At 43.0% G+C, this 22,722-nt stretch overlaps 1 protein-coding gene across 1 annotated transcript in view; it reads right to left on the bottom strand.

Moving 5' to 3' along the window:
* LOC141161707 (dynein axonemal heavy chain 11-like) overlaps nt 1-22,722 on the bottom strand; it is a 1,128,345-nt gene that overhangs the window by 8,851 nt on the left and 1,096,772 nt on the right. Inside the window, exon 68 of the mRNA XM_073646926.1 lies at nt 12,935-13,050. Coding sequence (XP_073503027.1) covers nt 12,935-13,050 — 116 coding nt within the window. The remainder of the gene's footprint in view (nt 1-12,934; nt 13,051-22,722) is intronic.

The following is a 22,722-nucleotide window of genomic DNA, read 5'->3' as shown; positions in this document are numbered from 1 at the left end:
GCGGTCACCACTGTGGTCATTGAGTGGCAGAGTGGGCATTTTCGGCTATAACAGCTTTACACGAACTGTCTTCTGATTAGAAAGTGGTTCTCTAATGTAGGATGCATCATAGATGCCTAGTAGGTTGGGGTCCCACCTCTGTAATAGAGATCCAGCATACTTGCTCAACCTGTGTTGGCCGGTTTTTCAACACAACAATTGGTCGGGATCCCAGAAGAGTGACTTCCACCTGCTAGATATATTTTTATGTATACTACAGCTACGCTATACAGCAGGTGAAATAAGTATTGAACACGTCACCAATTTTCTAAGTAAATTCATTTCTAAAGGTGCTCTTGACATGAAATTCTCACCAGGTAACAACCCATCCAATCCACAAAGGCAAAGAAATCAAACCATAGATGTCTATAAATGAAGTTATGTGTAATAATGAGAAATGACACAGGGAAAAGTATTGAGCACGCTTGCTGAAATGTATTTAACACTTCGTACAAAAGCTTTTGTTGGTGATGACAGCTTCAAGACGCCTCCTGTGTGGAGAAACAGGTCACAGGCATTGCTTAGGTGTGATTTTGACCCATTCTTCCACACAGTCTTCAAATCCTGAAGGTTCAGTGGGCTCCTTCTATCAATTCTGAGCTTTAGTTCCTTCCATACATTTTCTATTGGATTCAGGTCAGGTGACTGGCTCGGCCATTCTAGCAGCTTTATTTTCTTTCTCTGAAACCAATTGAGAGTTTCCTTGTCTGTGTGTTTGGATCATTGTCTTGCTGAAATGTCCACCCTCTTTTCATCTTCATCATCTTGGTAGATGGCAGCATATTTTTATCAAGAATGTCTTGGTACATTTGTCCATTCAACCTTCCTCCAATTATATGAAGTTTGCCAGTGCCATATGATAAAAAACAGTCCTACACCATGATGTTGCCACCTCCAAACTTCACTGTTGGTATGGTGTTTTTGGGGTGATATGCAGTACCTTTTGTCTCCAATTATGGTGGGTATTATGGCATCCAAAGAGTTCAATTTTGGTCTCATCTGACCAGACGATATTCTTCCAGAATTTCACAGGCTTGTCTATGTTGTTGAGCAAACTTTAAACACGCTTGACCATGTTTTTTCTTCAGCAATGTAGTCTTGTGAGGTGAGCATGCATAGAGGCCATGGAGGTTGAGTACATTACTTATTGTTTTCTTTGAATCAATTGTACCTGCTGATTCCAGGTTTTTCTGTAGATCTCCACAGGTGGTCTTTGGCTCTTGGACAACTCTTCTAATAATTCTTTTCAATCCTCTGTCTGAAATCTTGCGGGGAGCACCGGGTCGTGTCCGGTTTATTGTGAAATTATGTTCTTTCCACCTCCCGATAATGGCCCCAACAGTGCTCACAGGAACCTTCAGTAGTATAGAAATTCTTCTGTAACCAATGCCATCAGTATGTTTTCCAAAATAAAGTTGTGAAGTTCTTGAGACAGCTCACTGTCATATGATTTTCCATGTTTATTCTCATTATTAAAGGGGTTGTCAGGCCTTAGGGTGCTTCAACATTGCGTTTAGACACCCGTTCCTTGGCCCTGTCGGGGCTTGCACCGGAACCTCCCCTGCAAAAATAGAATTCGGGCATATACGCCAACGGGGCCATAGACTGTAAAGGTGACAACAGAGTGAACGTGTGCTCTGTCGTGCATTATTTTTGGGAGTGTAAACCTACTGGAGGCGGACACTCAGACCAATTAGTCAAAACGCAGCTCAGAGCTGTGTGCAATGAGCGGTAGACTGGCTCAATAGTAAGTCTATAAGTTCTGTGAAAGAGGCGTACGGACCCATAGACTTAGTATCGAACACATACACCACTCTGGGCACAGTTCATGCAGGAGCTGCCCTCTTGAGAGCGTCATTTTGACCATTCGGTGGGGGTCTCAGTACCCAGACCACCACCTATCGGCAGTACATAGCAGATACTATGACATATATAAAACTGTTTTAAATGATAGGTATCTTTTAATAACAGCAATAAATATACAGGTTTTGCTGAAATTTTATGCATGAAGAAATGACACCTAAGATACTCTAATTACTCCATCAACAATGACAGATAAATAGCCAGTCAAAATACCGAAGATTTCTTATGTTAGGAGAAGTTGAATTTTCTTGATAGAAAGAAAAATAGCATCTTATCTTTGAAAATCAATGACTCGTTATATATTGCCTGCTGATGACCTCTGCAGCAATGTCAGGAGGAGAGCACTTGTTAATGGAATATAAATGTCACAATGTTGTGTACGGTAAGAAATACTTTAAAGGTTTCCAAGAAATAAAGATGATGCTGGAAGAAATGGTGTCAGTCAGCAAGTTGACAAGAATATGGCGAGATATTACAATGGTTTCTAAGATGTATGAAAAGTTAGTGTTTTAAACCCCTAATTTAAAGCAACATGTAGGAGGGCATTTTGCTGTATAGTGAATGTGACCTACTACACTTAGATGCAGCTATATCAGGCTGGTGGAGGCTGAATGTTGTGTTCTTCACTGAGATGACTAATGGAGACATCAGAAAAATGAGGATAGACATCTAATTAGGAATCAGTTGGATCTGAAAACAATGTAAATGTTTATGAGGATTGCCAAGGTGAAACATGGACAAGACAAGCACTCCTCCATCACCTTTTGATTAGGTTCACAATTTTTTTTTTTGTAGGATTTTGTAGCAGATCGGCATCAGATATTCTTTGAATACTTTTCCTACTTTTTCTATTCAATTCAATAGAAAACCAACCTTAGGGTATTTGCGCACAATGTTTTTAAGAAGTATTGTTGTTAGCAAATCCTCCTGAAAAAAACCTCCTAGGAAAACTTCATTCATTTTTATGTGAAATCTACTTTACTGTTCAAGTGACAATTTTTTTTGAGCTTTTTTTTCTGATGAGGATTTGAAAACCTCACTGTAGAAAAAAGAGTGACTTCACTTTTTTATATAAAAAATGGATTTCGAAATTTGACACTATCAAGTCAAAAGGCTGCAAAACACCTTATGCAAGAAAACGTGTTCAAAATTCCTTTAGGAAACGCATAAAAAAAAAAAACTCCATAAAGGCAAAAAAAAAAAATAGGAGTGAATTCCTCTTGAGAAACTTGACAGATTTTTCCACCTTTAAAAAAGTCAATGTGAACTTAGCTTAAAGAGGTATTCACATCTTGTAGTGTTATTTCATATCGCTAGGATATGTCACAACATTACGATCGCGGGGACCGACCTCACTAATCCTGAGAATCAAAAGACTGAGATCTGTTTAGCATTTCACTTGAACAGATGCACCGCCTGCCACCTGATGTGCACGCCACTAAAGCGTAGCTCCAGCTGCAGCCCCTTCATTTTGAGGATCAGTTGGGGTCCCGGCAATCAGATCCCATGTTATTAGACCATGATGTCACATCGCTATGGTGGGAAAACCAATATTGCAGCATTGATATCTTTCACTCTTTGCCTTTGTTGACTTTCACATAAAACTCATGCCTCTGTATTTCATATCTAGAATGCTGGTCAATCACAGGTAAATGTGCAAATAACCTCTCATAAAGCCGATCTGGCCAAGGCATTTACAAGCTTTGTTGATTCTGTAAGACAATGTAACTCTATTCCTCCATATAAACTTCAAAGCTTTAGAAATAAAAGTCTTATTGTTCCGGTTGGTGTTAAAAACAGGTCACAAGAGTACAAAGTCTTCCATGTTAGTGATAAGATAATGTGCGTGGGCTTTGATTTCTCAAATGTGCTGAATATGTAACTAGGTAAAACATTGCTGCTGTTCTTCTGATCATTTTTCAGATGACCTCACTAATTAATTCTATACCTACATATACAATCAAAGGCTACTTTTTTAATGATACGTGTAGTGTCATGTTTGCAGCTTCTATGTATGAAAATTTGACACATGATAAATTCACATTAAAACTGTAAAAATAAGAGATCTAAGTGACTTCCAATAAAAGCACAGTCACAGAGAAGAGCTACCAGGATGGTGAGCGGACTGCAAACTATGTCATACGAGGAACGGTTAAAGGATCTGGGAATGTTTAGCTTGCAAAAAAGAAGACTAAGAGGAGAATTAATAGCTGTCTACAAATATCTGAAGGGATGTCACACTGTAGAGGGATCAGCTTTATTCTCATTTGCACATGGAAACACGAGAAGCAATGGAATGAAACTGAACGGGAGAAGATACAAATTAAATGTTAGAAAATATTTTTGGACAGTGAGGATGATCAATGAGTGGAACAGGCGGCCACGAGAGGTGGGGAGTTCTCCTTCAATGGAAGTCTTTACACAGAGGCTGGACAGAGATGTCTGAGATGGTTCAGTGAATCTGTTAGAACCCTCCTGTTTGTTTTTTCCATCTTGTGTTTTGCGGTCACGTGACCATCTGCCTTTATATTCCAGCTCCGCCCTTTTGGCAGTGCTGGACTTCAGTGTTTGACTGTTTCTCTAGCCAGGTGCTTTGGTGCCTTTCTCTGTCAGGTCGCTTGGTCCTTCTGGGACCTCTAGTACCTTTTTGTCAGTTTGTCTTTTTGTGTTCTGCAACAACTTCTCTGTTCAGGAGGTGTCCCATTTTTGTCCCAGTCCTTAGTTCTTTTAGGGACCCCTCCCCTTATGCTATAGGTCTTCGTTCAGACTAGCCGAGGACTACGGCGGGTCTGTTCGCTAGGAACAGTCAGCCCGCTACATCGTAAGGATTCAGCTTAGTCTTACTGTAGGGATAGCTTTCCCCTATCTTTCCTTAGTACTTGTTGCAGATCATAACAGAATCCTGCATTGAGCAAGGGGTTGGACCAGACGACCCTGGAGATCCCTTCCAACTCTAACATTCTATGATTCTATGGTACTAATCTCGCCGGTGCCAGTAAGTAAAAACTGCCAACTTAGTGGGACTTTTTCCTGCAAAGGTGTTGAGGAAAAACACAGAAATCCCCGCACTTACAGCCTTGTCTGCTCTCATTGAGGTTATTAATGGTTGTCTGAGGAATGTTCTGCCACACTGAATGCAATTGGAGGCAAAAGTCATCAAGATCCGCTGCTGGCGTGTATTAATGGGCGTGGTGCTCATGCTCCATACTGAATAAAATCAAGATGTTTTGAAAATTTGGTTTCCATTTTTTTGTAATTTGAATATTATTAACGTGTCTATCCTATGGTTTCCACAACTCCATGACTGTTTCTTCTTGGTGTTGTAATTTTGATGTTGAGGAATGTATTTATGACAAGTGACGGATTCTCTTTAATCCTATACAGCATCTCTGGGATAAAAAGCTTTGCTGTCCGCATTGGTCAGTTTTCCCGCTGAACAATTTTAATATCTATTGGAATCTATGCCACTCTGAATTACTGCAGTTCTGAAGATAAAAGGAGGTCCAATGTGCTACTATATATGTAGCCAATCCATTCAATGTATACACACATAGAACAAAATGATTGAAAAAATACATAAGGAAGTTCCTTCATCTTACCCCGACTGATTGCCATAAAAGATTTTTCTTATCATACTTTCTTTTAATATGTTTTATTGAAGCTTTTCGCTCAAGTCGGTACAGACAAAGAAAAATAATAAAATCAAACTAGTTTCACAGCCTGGTTTGAATTAAATGCATCATATGTATCTTGTATCCGTATTTTTAGTCATTAATCCTATAAAGGAATAAGTGTATTCTGTGTAAAATGTAAGAACTATTTAAAAAAATATTTAAAAATCTCATTATGTGAATTTATGTTGAATAAGAATTTTGCCTTCCCGTTTCCACTGGCTTGATTTTTTTTCTCCTCTTTCCCCTTGAAGGATGATTTGACAGGTACCTGTTCATGTTAGTTAACCCGCTATGTAAATGGATTTATGTTGATTTTATTATGGAGGAGAACCATACCGAACAACTATACAGTATATAAAAACATGTAATTTGTGAGCGCATACAGCCTTCCCAGTGAGTTAGAACAACAAATTGGCACTTTTACATTTTTTTGGTCTGTAGTTACATTTTCATTTCCACAAGAATTTGTTTTAAATCAGTATAATTTTCCACACAATTACAGTACAGATAATCTTTAGTGCATTTTAGATGGATCCATTTTAAGATATGGAATTCAATGAATCGCTTTTGAAAATATTGTCTAAAACCAGAGTGCAGACAATGGGAAAGCAAGATAAATTCTAACGTCATTATGTGCAATAGAAATAGTGCTCATTTAAAATCAATTTCAATAAAACATTAAGGACTGAACTGTAAGTGGATGAAAAGAGGGAAAAGCCAGCAAACAAAATTGTTGCTAATGCTTTTTTTTTTTCCCCTGGCATTGCAACTTATAAAGAAAAGAAATATACTCATTTTACCCGGCTTCTTTGTGATACTATCCTACCAGTCAAGTAGGGAGAAAAATTATCCAGATTTTCCATTACACGCAACCTCTTTGGTTCTTTAGATGCCACTTCTGCTTTAATAACATCACTTTGTTATGACTACATAAAAATGTAACATTTCCCTGTAGTGGTCTTGTTCAGTTCTAAAAGCAAATTCAAAGATATCAATATTTTTGCTATTAGAGGATAGAGCTTATTATGCTGCAGAGCACAAACTATTCGACAGCTCTGATGACGGGTTGTGAATTGCATGGTTCTCAGATTGTAAAAAACAAAATTAGATAATACTGTATATATAACAGTACAAAAAAAAAGAACAATGTATTTGTATGCAGGACTTCTGTAGCTCAGCCATTTAACAGTAGATTAACTATTTTTGAGATGTTTCAGCTATCCATACATTTTGAGTGCGGCATGTCGAATGTAGTGAACACAAAGTTCTTTGTGGATTTTTTTTTGTAGTGGATCCATACCAAAATCCTCCTCAAAACTGACTGGAAAAAACTCTTGCTATTCATCTCTATGGGACATCCTTGCCGTTCATATGAGGAGGTGTTTTTTTCCGAGTTTTTTTTTCCCCTGAATAAGGTTTGGAACAAAGATGTCACTTCTTTAATGCTGATCCTACTGGAAAATACTCCAATTTTCTTGATTTTTAACAGCCTTTGGCTCGATCTCAAGCCATGGCAACTTGATGGATGAACAATCTGTAGAAAGATCGATCTTGTGCAAGCCTAGATAAGTCAACAATGGGCTTCTCCGCCCTTATTATGATAGTATCAAGCCATCAGGTTGCTGGACTTCCTCGCCTTGTTCCTTCCATTCCTTCTCCAGTGATTGCTCTCTTGATATGTCCAATGTAGGCAAGTCGTAGCTGTTAGAACCTTGCTGTTAGGTTTTTTTTCCTTTGCTGGTCACATGACCTTGTTGGCCTATTTAATCCTGCTCCGCCCTTCTGGCTTTGCTGGACTTCATTGTATATCTACTTTCTAGCTAGCCTGTGCTCTGTATCTATCTCTGTTAGTTTGCTTGGTCTACGGACCTCTATGTTCTATCTATTTTGTTTGTTCGTCTGTCTGCTACTATTTCTGTTAGGAGGTGTCCCATATTCCTTCCAGTCCTTAGTACTTGTAGGGATTCCCTCCCCACATCTATAGGTCTTCGTACAGACTAGATTAGGACTTTAGCAGGTCTGATCGCAGGATCAGGTTCCCTGTTACATCGTAGGGATTCAGCTGAGTCCTATAGTAGGGACAGATCTCCTCTCTTTCCTTAGCTTTTGTAGCAGAACATAACAGTAAGTCCAGCCTGCAAATTCTCTAAGGAAAGATTTTTTTTGTTCCATCATGGTGTCGGTTCAGGATTTGGCTAAACACCTGCAGGGACTCTCTCTGGAAGTGGCCGAGCTCCGTCAGCACGTGAGTAACTGTCCTGGAGCATATTTCTTGGAGCCTAAGGTATGTTTGCCGGATTTATTTTTTGGTGAACATCGAGAATTTTTTTCATTTAAAAATGCTTGCTTATTGTATTTTCGTTTGAGACCCAAGTCCTCTGGGGATGAATCCCAGCGCGTAGGGTTCATAATGTCACTTTTGCGCAAAGAGCCTCAGGAGTGGGCCTTTTCTTTGCAACCTAGTGATACATGCTTCAGATCAGTGGATAGTTTTTTTTTTCTGCTTTAGGACTATTATATGATGATCCTGACCGTGTGGCATCAGCTGAGACTGAGTTGAGACGTTTAAAGCAAGGATCAGGTAATGTGGAAAAATATTGTACCCATTTTCGTCGTTGGTCCACTCAAACAGGGTGGAACGATTCTGCTCTGAAAAGTCTATTTCTTGCTGGGCTCAGTGAAAGGGTTAAAGACCTGCTAATTGCTTATCCTACACCTGAGGATTTGCAACAGGCTATGCAATTAGCTATACGGGTGGATAGAAGACTGCGTGCTAGGGTTAATGAGAGCAAGTCCTCTGCTATGTCAGTTTCTGGTTATGATAATGTGTGTACTAACAGTGGTGAACCGATGGAGATTGGATCGGTGGCACCTCGCTCTCAAGAAAAAGACCGTCGTTTTTCGGAAGGCTTGTGTTTCTATTGCGGAAAATCTGGTCATTTGATTAAAGGCTGTGAGCTTCGTATGAAGAAAGAAAAAAAAATGGTCAGTCACGCCCGTATTGCCTGTTTAAATTCCAAGGGTATATTTTTAGCTGCTTCCACGATTGCTCAGGAAAAATTAATGGAATTTCGGGTGTTTGTTGATTGCGGGTCTACACTAAATGTAATTGATGGGGGATTCGTGGAAAAACTCAATTTAAAACCTGAACCTTTATCATCCCCCATTGCTGTGGTTTCTGTGGATGGCTCCCCTTTGAAGAATATTACTCTCAAGGTCAGTGAATTTCCTCTCACTATTAATGGTGTTCACCATGAGAAATTGGATTTGGTAGTGTTGAATAACTTGCCTTCTCCAGTAATATTGGGTTTGCCCTGGTTAAAATTTCACAATCCTGTACTGGATTGGTCTACCAGTGAAATTAAATCCTGGAGCCATAAATGTTATGACAAGTGTTGTAACGGGCGTATTGCAGCTTTGGATAGGGGAGAATTGCCTGTTCCTATTCAGGATTTTTGGAGAGTTTTTTCTGAGAAGGAATCGCAGATTTTGCCTCCCCATAGAGACTATGATTGTTCTATTGAATTTGTCCCTGGAGCGACTCTTCCTAAAAGTCGTTTATTTAACCTTACTATTCCTGAGAGGAAGGCTTTGGAGGAATACATACAGACAAGTTTGGCCGCCGGTCACATTAGGCCCTCTAAGTCTCCTGTGGCGGTTGGATTTTTTTTTGTAAAAAAAAAGGACGGCGGTTTACGTCCTTGTCTGGATTTTCGTGAGATTAACAAAATTACGGTACGCAATCCTTACCCACTGCTATTGATTCCTGATCTGTTTAACCAGTTATTGGGGGCCAAGTGGTTCTCTAAAATTGACCTTAAGGGGGCATACAATCTGTTGCGCATGAAGGAGGGTGATGAATGGAAGACTGCTTTTAACACTCCTGTGGGTCATTTTGAGAATCTGGTTATGCCTTTTGGTCTTACTAATGCTCCTGCATTTTTTCAGAATCTGATTAATGACATCCTTAGACCTTTGATCGGTAAAAATGTGGTTGTGTATTTGGATGACATTTTGATTTATTCGCCAGATCTGGAGTCTCATTGGCGGAGCGTGCGTGAGGTATTACAGTTATTAATGGACAATTCGCTTTTTGCTAAGCTGGAGAAATGTGAGTTCGCTGTACAGAGAATTAGTTTTTTGGGCTACATTATCTCCAGCAAAGGTTTTGAGATGGATCCGGTTAAGGTTCAGTCTGTGCAGGAATGGCCTAGGCCTATTGGTTTGAAATCGATACAGAGGTTTTTGGGTTTCGCCAATTACTATAGAAAATTCATAAAAAATTTTTCTAGTATTGTCAAACCTCTGACTGATCTCACCAGGAAAGGTGCTGATGCGGTTCAGTGGTCTTCTGAGGCCATTGAAGCTTTTGTGTATCTCAAGGAGAGGTTCACCTCTGCTCCCATCCTTATGCAGCCTGATGTTACTAGGCCGTTTTTGGTTGAGGTTGATGCTTCCTCTGTGGGGGTTGGCGCAGTATTGTCTCAGGATAACGGGGATGGATTACATCCCTGTGCCTTTTTTTCAAAAAATTTTTCGGAGACTGAATTGAATTACGATGTTGGTAATCGGGAATTATTGGCTATTAAACTCGCATTTGAACACTGGCGCCACTTCTTGGAAGGTGCGGAATTTCCCGTTCAGGTTCTTACGGATCATAAAAATCTGATATATCTTGATGCTGCCAAGCGCCTGAATGCCCGTCAGGCTAGGTGGGCACTGTTTTTCTCGCGGTTTAATTTCTCCGTTACTTACATCCCTGGTACTAAGAATGTTAAGGCGGATGCCTTGTCTCGCAGTTTTTCTCCCATAGTCGGTGCTGAGAAAGAGGAAAACATTTTACAAGAAGGTGTTGTGATAGCTGCTTTAGACTCCGTTTTGGAAGATGAGATTCTTAAAGCTCAGGAGAATGCCCCATCTAACACTCCTCATGGGAGGTTGTTTGTGCCTGGGACTTTTAGGAGAGATTTGTTTGCTGAGTGTCACGAATCTCGGTTGGCAGGTCATCCCGGAATCTCTGAGACCAAGAGACTGGTGGGTCGCAGTTTTTGGTGGCCTGGATGGCAGAAGGAAGTCATTAAGTGGGTGCGCCAATGTACTATATGTGCTAGATCTAAGTCCTCACATACTCCTGCTGCGGGGTTGCTTTGTCCTTTGGAGGTCCCCAGTGCTCCTTGGACACATTTGGCTATGGACTTTATAACTGACCTTCCCCCCTCTGAGGGTTTTACTGTCATCTGGGTGGTCGTGGACCGTTTTAGCAAGATGTGTCACTTGGTTCCCTTCGTCAAACTGCCCTGCGCTAAAACTCTCGCTAAGACCTTTGTCAAAGAAATTGTCAGACTTCATGGCGTTCCTACTGACATTGTTTCTGATAGGGGTCCTCAGTTCGTGGCTCGTTTTTGGCGTGCCTTTTGTGACAGGTTGGGAATTCATTTGTCGTTTTCGTCCGGATATCATCCTGAATCTAATGGCCAGACAGAAAGGAAAAACCAGGATGTTGAGCAGTTCTTGCGTTGTTTTGTGGCAGACAATCAAGAGGGGTGGTCTGAGTTTCTGCCACTTGCCGAATTTGCTCTGAACAATCATACATCTTCTTCTGCTGGTTGTTCGCCTTTTTTTTGTTGTTCTGGGAGACATCCGTCGTTTGGGTCGTTCTCCAAGTTGGGATCTGCCGTGCCTGAGGAGGAGAATTTTTCCGGTGATTTGGAAAGAGTTTGGACGGATGTGCGTGGTAATCTTCAGGAGGCCAACAGAAAATCTAAAGACTACTTTGATAGGAAACGACAGGAGGTTTTGTTCGCTGTTGGTGACATGGTTTGGTTGTCCTCTAGGAATCTGCGGTTGAGGATTCCTTCTAAGAAATTGGGTCCCAAGTTTGTAGGGCCCTTTAAGGTGCTTCAGGTTGTCAACCAATCTGCTGTTAGGTTGGAGGTTCCTACCTCCTGGAGAATTAATCCGGTCTTTCATGTCTCTCTGTTAAAAAAAGCTGTTGTGTCGGATGGTGACGCCTCTGCCTCTGTTCCTCCGGTGGTGGAGGACGGGGAATATGAAATTTCTCGCATCCTTGACTCTAGACGGTATAGAGGTAGTTTGCAGTATCTTGTGGCCTGGAAAGGTTTCGGACCCGAGGATAACTCTTGGGTGAGGTCAGATGATGTTTCCGCGTCCAGACTTATCAGAGCGTTTCACAGGAGATTTCCTGATAAGCCTGGTCCTAGGGGATCCGGAGGATCCTCTTAGAAGGGGGGGTACTGTTAGAACCTTGCTGTTAGGTTTTTTTTCCTTTGCTGGTCACATGACCTTGTTGGCCTATTTAATCCTGCTCCGCCCTTCTGGCTTTGCTGGACTTCATTGTATATCTACTTTCTAGCTAGCCTGTGCTCTGTATCTATCTCTGTTAGTTTGCTTGGTCTACGGACCTCTATGTTCTATCTATTTTGTTTGTTCGTCTGTCTGCTACTATTTCTGTTAGGAGGTGTCCCATATTCCTTCCAGTCCTTAGTACTTGTAGGGATTCCCTCCCCACATCTATAGGTCTTCGTACAGACTAGATTAGGACTTTAGCAGGTCTGATCGCAGGATCAGGTTCCCTGTTACATCGTAGGGATTCAGCTGAGTCCTATAGTAGGGACAGATCTCCTCTCTTTCCTTAGCTTTTGTAGCAGAACATAACAGTAGCTTGGTGATCCTTGCTTCGAGTGACATGTCTGACTTGATTTGTTCCAAAATTGATTTGGAACAAATTAAGCACTGTCAAATAGAAAGGCTGCAAACAACACTTCAGGAAAACAACCTTCCAAAACCACTTTAGGGGAAAAAAAAACCTTCCTCAAAAAAGGAGCATCTCCTGAAGCAGTTTCCTTTTGAAAAACCCATTATTTTTGAATATCTCAAGAACTCTATGTGAACATAGTCTTATGTGACTGGCTGACTGTGTACTCTATAGGTTCAGTGAGTGAGATGCTCATTGTCCGTGGCTTACCACTTTGGTTCTTGAACAGGAGCCCGCACTTTGTGATTTTCATATCTTTATAAGTAACATGGCCGATCTGGTCCGTACAAGAGCACAGAGATCCAACATGGTCACCACTGGGGGCCAAGCCTGGTTTTAGGCAGCCGTATAAACTCATTTGGACCCTACTTAGCAAGCTCACCACTTACAGCTTTCACCAATGTTTCTCCACAGTGGAAAGTGTATGCAGACCTCATAGAGAAAGTTGTCAGCTTTACTCTCAGCAGAGGAATCAACAATGAGAATTCTGTTAATAACATTTAAAACTATGTTATGTGGTATCAATCAAGTAAAGTTACAGGCAGCGAATGGATTTTCCCAGAAAATGAAGAAGTAGCCTTACCACTGAGCCAGGTTGTACGTTGATGGATAAGCCAGCTTCATCCAAGTGTCAGGTACATTATCAAAAAATAGGGCTGACTGCAGTTGCTCCATTTCGGAAGAGATTGCTAACTCACCCTAACAAAAGAAAACATTAGTGAGCTATTTGCTTTTCAGATAGCGGCTGTGAAAAGATGACATGATAAATGGTAAAGAGCCCGCTTTTGCCTCTCACTGAAATACACAAGGTGCAGCAACTTGACGCCTGAACAATGCAGAAGCCTCAGCTTTCACCAGACGCATAACTCATTTACTAAAAGGAATATTAAGTAGTAACAATAACTTAAGAATTTCAGGTTATGTGTCTGCAATGTGCTGCAAAAGACGATAAATTAAACATGTTTTTCTGCATAATTATTTTGCTTCCTGAAGCTTAAAAATCTCACTAATAAGGGGAAAAAACAGTAGATGAAAAGCAATATTTGGTTTTAGCTAATTTTTTTTTACTTTAAATATTTTTAGGGGGTTTTAACAACATTAATAGGAAAAAAGAACATTCCAATTACGTTCAATAATAACAATGAAAAAGTTGACGGTTGTTAATATTAAGTTATCGGTAAACATTAGAATATAAGTATAACCAGTTTGATGAGATAGTAATATAAGCTCCTACATGAACCAAATAATTACAGTGAGTACGGAAAGTATTCAGACCCCTTTAAATTTTTCACTCTTTGTTTCATTGCAGCCAATTGGTAAATTCTAATAAGTTATTTTTTTTCTTATTAAAGTACACTTTACACCCCATCTTGACTGAAAAAAACAGAAATGTAGAAATTTTTGCAAATTTATTAAAAAAGAAAAACTGAAATATCACTTAGTCATAAGTATTCAGACCCTTTGCTCAGTATTGAGTAGAAGCACCCTTTTGAGCTAGTACAGACCTGAGTCTTCTTGGGAATGATGCAACAAGTTTTTCACACCTAGATTTGGGGATCCTCTGCCATTCTTCCTTGCAGATCCTCTCCAGTTCCGTCAGGTTGGATGGTGAACGTTGGTGGACAGCCATTTTCAGGTCTCTCCAGAGATGCTCAATTGGGTTTAGGTCAGGGTTCTGGCTGGGCCAGTCAAGAATGGTCACAGAGTTGTTCTGAAACCACTCCTTTGTTATTTTAGCTGTGTGCTTAGGGTGATTGTCTTGTTGGAAGGTGAACCTTTGGACCAAAGTCTGAGGTCCAGAGCACCCTGGAAGAGGTTTTCATCCAGGATATCTCTGTACTTGGCCGCATTCATGTTTCCTTCAATTTCAACCAGTTGTCCTGTCCCTGCAGCTGAAAAACACCCCCATAGCATGATGCTGCCACCACCATGTTTCACTTTTGGGATCGTATTGGGCAGGTGATAAGCAGTGCCTGGTTTTCTCCACACATACCGCTTAGAATTATCACCAAAAAGTTCTATCTTCGTCTCATCAGACCAGAGAATCTTATTTCTCATAGTCTGGGAGTCCTTCATGTGTTTTTGAGCAAACTCTGTGCGGGCTTTCATATGTCTTGCACTGAGGAGATGCTTCTGTCGGGTCACTCTGCTATAAAGGCCCGACTGGTGGAGGGCTGCAGTGATAGTTGACTTTGTGGAACTTTCTCCCATCGCCCTACTGCATCTCTGGAGCTCAGCTACAGTGATCTTGGGGTTCTTCTTTACCTCTCTCACCAAGGCTCTTCTCCCACGTTTGCAATTCCACAATGTTTTTTTTTTATTATTACCATGTTCAATATATTGTAAAATTGACCTGCCATTATGATTCTACAGGTCAGTGCGAGTACGCAGATACCAAACATGTATAGTTTTCTTTTTCACATGACGGCCGCACCGAGGGGCGGGATCAATGATGCGCTTCCTGTCTGCACAAGTTAAAAGGCACTTTCAGGGATTGACAGCAGCAGTGAGATAACTGGTTAACAGCTGCAGGTGCTGAATATTGTAATAAAAGTTCATAGTTTACCAGTAATCCATTGGGATTACATTAGTACCAAGCTTAACCAGCCACAACACAATGGGGGCAAGAGTGTAACAGAGAACTATGGGGCCCAGGAAAAAAACACACACTCAAGCCTCACTCCATCAAAACAACCTTCAGCAGGATGTATGTCCAAGACACATGGAGAAAAAAACAAAATAATGATAAGCTTTCTATCTTTGCTTCCTGATCTCTGTCCCTTATTGATCTACATTCAGTTCAATACTTCCATTATGCCTATGAGTAATGTTAGACTCTATAGCAATTGTGATCATCAATATAGCAGTTATTATACCCATAGTCCGACCATGTCTATGAGATATCAGAAGTCTCCCTGAGTTCTCTGCCTTCCTCTGCAGTCCTTGGTTATTTTTGTCACTCCTTTATACTTTAAAGGAGCGATCTCATGACAGACAGTTATGGCATATCTACTGGGTATGTCACAGAAATATCTAACAGATGTGGGTCCTACCCAGGTGTGGACACAGACAGAAAAGGGCCCCTTTCCAAGAGTAATATATGGGTCTTTTGCAGTCCAAAAGCTCATGATAATGCACAATTCCACCTGTGGTAGTATGTCTGTTCATTGTCCTATATCTAAGACCTGCACCTATCACCAAAACAGAGTTCTGTTGAGCCCCTGTTCTGACTTGTGCTCAGTGAGTGGAAAGGTGGGCGACGTTGCACCAGCTCTCTCCATTCAGTGGTCGTAACCATGGATATCTAAGGTCCTGCAATGCCTGCACACGAGGAAAGAGACATAGCGAATCAAAAGAAATCCAAAGAGCACTTCATCGCATTCAAACTATCCCTCACTATTTTCAAGTCCACACTCACAGCAGCAAAACAAACATACTTCTCATCTCTCATATCCTCTCTGTCTCACAACCCAAAACAGCTATTCAACACTTTCAATTCTCTTCTCCGTCCCCCAGTGCCTCCCCCCTCTCCTCTCAACTCAGCCGAATAGTTTGCCTCATTCTTCAAGCAGAAGATTGACACCATCAGACAAGGCTTCTTTCTAAAGTCCCCACAGCCCCTCCTCATATCTACTCAACCTTCCTCCTCCAAAACAAACTTCTCTACCATTACAGAAGATCAAGTTTCCTCTTTACTCTCCAAATCACACCTCACCACCTGTGAACTTGACCCAATCCCGTCACATCTCATCCCAAACCTTACCACAGTCTTCATCCCAACCCTAATCCACCTCTTCAACCTGTCTCTAACTACCGGCGTCTTCCCCTCATGTTTCAAACATGCCTCAATCACACCCATCCTTAAAAAGCCCTCCCTTGATCCATCGTCTCTGACTAGCTATCGCCCCATATCATTTCTCCCCTATGCCTCAAAACTACTGGAACAACATGTCCATCTTGAACTGTCCTCCCACCTCTCCTCATACTCCCTCTTCGACCGCTTACAATCTGGCTTCCGACTGCATCACTCCACTGAAACTGCCCTGACTAAAGTCACAAACGACCTACTAACCGCCAAATCCAAGCGACACTTCTCCGTCCACCTACTCCTGAACCTGTCATCTGTCTTCGACACAGTGGACCATTCCCTCTTACTTCAGACTCTCTCATCTCTTGGCATCATGGACTTGGCCCTATCTTGGATCTCTTCATATCTAACAGACTGGACATTCAGCGTCTCCCACTCACACACCACCTCCTCATCCCCCCCCCCATCTGTCGGTGTCCCCCAAGGCTCAGTTCTAGGGCCCCTGCTCTTCTCCATCTACACCTTCGGCCTGGGACATCTCATAGAGTCTCATTGCTTTCAGTATCACCTCTATGCCGATGACACACAGATCTACCTCTCTGGACCCAATATGAACTCGATACTAACCAGAATTCCACAATGTCTGTCCGCTATTTCATCCTTTTTCTCTGTTAGATTAACATGGATAAAACATGGATAAAACTGAATTCATCATCTTCCCCCCACCACACTCAACCCCCCCATCTGACCTATCCATCAAACTTAATGGCTACCCATTCTCCCCAGTCCCACTTCCTGCCAACTCCAACTAAAAAAATATCTCCTGGATCCGCACATTCCTCAGCAAAGACTCTGCAAAAACACTAGTCCATGCCCTCATCATCTCCCGCCTCGACTACTGCAACCCCCTGCTCTGTGACCTCCCTTCTAACACTCTCGCTCCCCTCCAATCTATCCTAATCTCTGCTGTCCGACTAATCCACCTGCCCCCTGCTACTCCCCGGCCTCTCCCCTCTGTCAATCCCTTCACTGGCTCCCCATTGCCCAGAGACTCAAGTTCAAGACCCAAACCCTGGCATACAAAGCCATCCACAACCTGACTCCCCCATACATCTGTGACCTAGTCTCCCGGAACTTACCTACACGCAACCACCGATCCTCACAAGATCTCCCTCTCTACCCCCCTCTTGTCTCCTCTTCCCACAATCGCATACAAGATTTCTCCCGTGTATCCCCCCTACTCTGGAACTCTCTACCCCAACATATCAGACTCTCCCCTACCGTGGAAACCTTCAAAAGGAACCTGAAGACCCACCTCTTCCGACAAGCCTACAACCTGCAGTAACCTCTGCTACACCATACTGCTGCACGACCAGCTCTGCCCTCACCTACTGTATCCTCGCCCATCCCTTGTAGACTGTGAGCTCTCGCGGGCAGGGTCCTTGCTCCTCCTGTACTAGTCGCTGACTCGTTTTGTTCAAGATTATTGTAAGTGTTTCTGCTATGTATGCCCCTTTTTCACATGTAAAGCGCCATGGAAGAAATGGCGCTATAATAATAAATAATAATAATAACTATACTACATTTCTAATTGAAGGTATTTGCTAATATTATTATTATTACTACACCTACTACATATTGGGATGGGATCTTGGAGATGGGAATACCCCTTTAAAGACTGACAGGGGCCTTAAGACCTCTAATTCAGTGAACACTGGAGGTCCCCACAAGCAAACATTTATCACCAATTTGGTGCATATGTGATAGGCTTACTTTTTTAATAAAAAAATATTATAATTTCCTACATTGCTTAAACTTACAGGTTTATTTTTATTTTTCACACATATATAATGATGTTTTTCTAATTTAATTACAATATATTTCAGACACCCAATATTTAGAAAGGATGATTAAACATATTCTTGCTTCTCCTTTCTAAACTATTCTCGCTGTATATTCTTGGAAAACACTAGTTCTCCATTTGCAAACAGCACAATCACAGCTTGAAGTGTAAGTCTTAACACTTGTCTATCAATATGCCAAAAAAAGACACTGATCTTGCAAGGACCACATCCAGAGCGGAGTAGCTAAGTCTAGTCTCTATGGGACTCATTTAGCCATCTCTGGCTGTACAAGCATCGTAAGTATTTTCCTTCTGTAGACTTAGGCCAAAATGGGATTCACATATAGTGTTACTCGGCAGATGGATCCTTGTCATTTCAGAATTATCCAACATCTTAATCTGCAGGAATCTGAGTCAGATAAATGTGTAGCTGATGACATAAAAAAGTTGATTGTTTTAAAGGAAAATTCCATCTTAAAAAAAGAAAAAAGAAATTTTATATTCTTGATAAAATAAAAGTTTGGCAGTGTGAGATTCTGTAAAAACTTTACAGATCTTGGATGCTTTGAAAGATCTACAAAATTGGTGAACTGATGAGGTTTGTGGCATTAAGTGGTCAGAAAGGAGAAATAATTTTTTACTATCAGGTTCCCCTAGAGATTGAGCAGGATTTGTATATCAATTCAATGTCTGCAAGCAGACCCTATGAATAATAGATTCACACAGTATATCTAATCACTGGAAAATCCTTAATCATGCAGTGAATAGTCTTAAAGCCCCGTCACACTAAGCGAGATCGCTGCTGAGTCACAAGTTCTGTGACGCAACAGCGACCTCAGTAGCGATCTCGCTACGTTTGACACTTAGCAGCGACCAGGCCCCTGCTGTGAGATCGCTGGTCGTGTCGGAATGGTCTGGACCTTTTTTTGATCATTGAAATCCCGCTGGGTAGCATGCATCGGTGCGTTTGACACCTTACCAACGACCTAGTAGGCGACTCAGAACTGAGACACATAGGCGTGCATTTGCATTGCATTTTCCACACCCCTCAGCTCTGATTGGTGGTCGCTACTGCCTACTGATTGGGTGGCCTTGCCTTAACAGAAGGCAACATAGTAGCGCTTCCGTCCTTTGTTCCTGACTGCGTGCTGGTTTGCAGATCGTAGTAGAGTTCTCTGGGCTGCGACTCCACATCGATTTATCTATTCTTCAACGGTTCTTCTGACATCTATCTCTGTGCACTGTAGGTATCGTTTGGGGTCTCAAATGCGTTTCCATTTTTACTTGATTTATAGGACACCTACCAATTATCTGCTATTATTGGTCTGCAATTTTCTGCAGCCATTTCAAGGACCCTGCTCAGCGTTCTAATTCCGGAGACATGTAATGCGATTTTCCACAGTCTACGTAGCTACATGCAGTTTCCCAACACGGAGGAGGAATGGAAAAAGATTGCCTCTGATTTTGAGCAGCTTTGGCAGTTCCGTAACTGTGGTGGGGCTTTGGGTCGCTACGGGTCGCCGTATCGTTGCAGCGTCGTTGGGAAGATCTTACTGTTTGACATCTCACCAGCGACCATATAGCGACGCAGCAACGATCCCTGCCAGGTCGTATCATTGTCGGGATCGCTGTAGCGTCGCTAAGTGTGACAGTACCTTTAGTTTCCTTAGAGTGAGAGGATCCTTAGAAAACAAAAGAAGTGCTATTACCATCTACCACTAAAGTGGTCACGTCCAAGACTAAAAGTGATGACATTCCCACCAATCAGGCACCTTACCACTGAGACCACTAACTAGCTCAGGGACGTGTGACTGATGGACTGGATATCACGTCAGGCCCCAGTGGAAACCACCAGAGTGACAGTACAGGAGCTGCCAGTGATGGGATTGGTAACGTAACGCTTATTTCTTTATTTTATAATGACTAGTGTAGAGCCACCCCCGTAGTGTTCGAGTTCGGTTCGGTTCGTCGAACACCCGTGTGTTCGCCGAGCTGTTCGTCGAACTGTTCGTCGAACACCTTCGAACACCGTTAAAACCAATGGCAGGCAAACAAAAACACATAGAAACACATAGAAAACACCTTCAAAGGTGTCCAAAAGCTGACAAACTGCTCAGAAGACATAACTAACACATAGAAAAGTGACAAGTACATATAGTCATGCGAAAATAAAAGAGGTAGAGGAGTAAAAGGAGGGGGAGACACAGATATAGGCATGTCATGCCCTTCTAAAATCCAAAAAGTGAGAAGCCGACACGGCCAGTCCGCTCCTGCCCGTGCCACCTCCGTGTCGCCGGGTTTGTGCCAGAGCCGCGGTGAACCCTGACGGCCAGCCCCCCTCTCCCAATACTGGTGCCTGTCCGCTGGTGGGTCGAGCGAGCCCCCCTGTGGTGGAGGCAGCTCTAAGCTTTTTAATTTAAATTGTCTCTCTAATTTGAATGAATACACTTTAAATCCATTTACAAGGATCTATTGGAGGGCAAGTCTCATGCCAGCAGCCGCGGTAATTCCAGCTCCAGTAGCGTCCACTAAAGCTGCTGCAGTTAAAAAGCTTTTATAAGGATCGAGCTCGGCTGTCCACCGCAAGGCATCCTACTGCCAGTCCCAGCCCCTATGCCTTGGGGTGCCTCCTGATGCTCTTCACTAAGTATCCCATGGTCCCGAAGCATTTCCTTTGAAAAAATTAAGTGTCTAAACTACAGGTGGTGTAGCTTGCTTAACAGCCGGGATAATCCGCTGACTAGCAGACACTGCTACTAGGCACAAAGTATTTCCTGGGCTAGATGCAGTTAAAAATTTGTAATTAGATACTCTCGTTGGATGCTGAGAAAGCATTCCATAGAGTCTCCTGGCACGCCATATATGATTCTCTTAAAAAGCTTGGGGTAGGGGTCTAGGGGACCCTTTTATAGCCAAAATCACGGCCCTGTATCGCAATACGTCACCTAGGCTGAAGATAAATGGAACTGTAGCACCCTGAGGGCTCGGTTGCTACAGATGTATTGCACCTCACCCAGAGGTGTGATATCTCACTCTCAGGTAAGGATGGAGTGTGGATCAGGACCCGACACCTGCATGCATTACACCACATTGCCGTGGGGCAGGGCGACCAATATGCCACTGAGATGGGCACGACAGTCCCTGTCCCTGGCTGGAGTGGGGGGAGGGAACACTGAGGAAGGGGAACCCTGTAGTGCAGGAGCAGGGAGGAAGCAGTTCCTGGGTGCATTGAGAAGGGAGTATAAAAGGTGGGCACCATCTTAGTTCAGTGCAGAGAAGTCTGAGCAGAAGTGGCAGGGAGCAGGGGCTCTGCATGAGCTCTGCTCCGGAGGCGGGCCTAGTAACAGAGGCCCAGGCCTGCAAGAGGGAGAAGGAAGGAAGAGGAGCGGAGAAGGCTCCAGGAACAAGGAATGAAGGGATCCCAGGGGTGCGGACGGGCGAGTCGCCACCGCACGCCCGAATCCACCTGCGTGGAGGGGTCAGGCCAAAGGGGGAGACCGGTCCCCGAACTAGTGGAGGCAGGAAACGACCCTCAGCTAGAAACCGGAGGCTCTGACATTTTATGTGGCGCAGCCCCTCGCTACACCCGCTAGGAAGGCACCACATAGGGTCAGGGAAACTGGCGCCAAGTTTACCAAGAGGAGGCCCGAGGCAGCCGGACAGAAGTGTTGGTAAGAAAGGCCAGACAAAGGACACACAAAGGGGGTCCTGTGAAGTGCTCCAAAGTTATCTGGGAGTTGTCTGAGCCCCTCACCTGGTGAGCACAGTACGACGTGGGCAGCCGTTACCTGCAGACGTGGTCTGGATAATAAGAACTGTGAGTAAAGGCCCTGGACTGCATCACTGACTCCGTGTCGTTACTGCTGCTGCCCTGCACCATCACCCCCATCCTCCGCATACACTGCCCTGAGGCTATACTCCTCCCGTGGGGAGTTATGCTACGCTCTGCTGCACCCACAACACCAGCCTCAGCGGTCTGCCCTGTAGCGGCGGTTCACTCTGACCGCAATCCACGGGTGGCGTAGTCGGACATTTAAACATCAAAACCACATAAATAGTTCCGCCACTGGTTTGACCGCTCTGAGCCACGGAACCGGGTCGCCGCCACGAAGACTACAACCACCAGCATCCACCAAAAAGGGTCCGGCTCCGGGTGTCCCAAGGCCCAGGGGGTGCGTCAGAACATTTTCATCACCTTTCACAATCACCAATGGGACAAGGCAGGGATGTCCTCTGTCCCCTCTCTTATACATCCTAGTGACGGAGCACCTGCTCTCATCAATTCGCCATAACCCCAATATTAGGTGGATTGAGGTGGGAGGCACCGAGTACAAGTGCTCTCTATTTGCTGATGATGTCCTAGTATATATCACTCAATCACATATATCCATCCCTGCTGTTATGGCTGAAATAGATCACTTTGTTACATGGTAAAATTTTAAAATCAATGCAGCGAATTCTGAGGCCCTCGATGTCTCCCTCCCCAAATCCATATAGGATTCCATCCAGTCCAACTTTCCCTTTGCCTGGCCCTCACAGGGTATCAAATACTTAGGAATTCCTATTCATAGAAACCTCTCCCATCTATGTTATCTTAATTTTGGGCCCTTTATTGAACAATTCCATACAGACCACGGTTGGCAAGTTAGAACTGTAAGATTCACTACGTGAACCACTGGTGTTTTGTGGAAAAGCACATGTACACTGCGTTCCAAATTAT

Source organism: Phyllobates terribilis, unplaced genomic scaffold (assembly GCF_046119375.1).
Source record: "Phyllobates terribilis strain yellow unplaced genomic scaffold, ASM4611937v1 Scaffold_9__5_contigs__length_417890890, whole genome shotgun sequence".
Lineage (NCBI taxonomy): Eukaryota > Metazoa > Chordata > Amphibia > Anura > Dendrobatidae > Phyllobates > Phyllobates terribilis.
The sequence above is the reverse complement of the archived record's forward strand: the minus strand, read 5'-3'. Positions and strand labels throughout refer to the sequence as shown.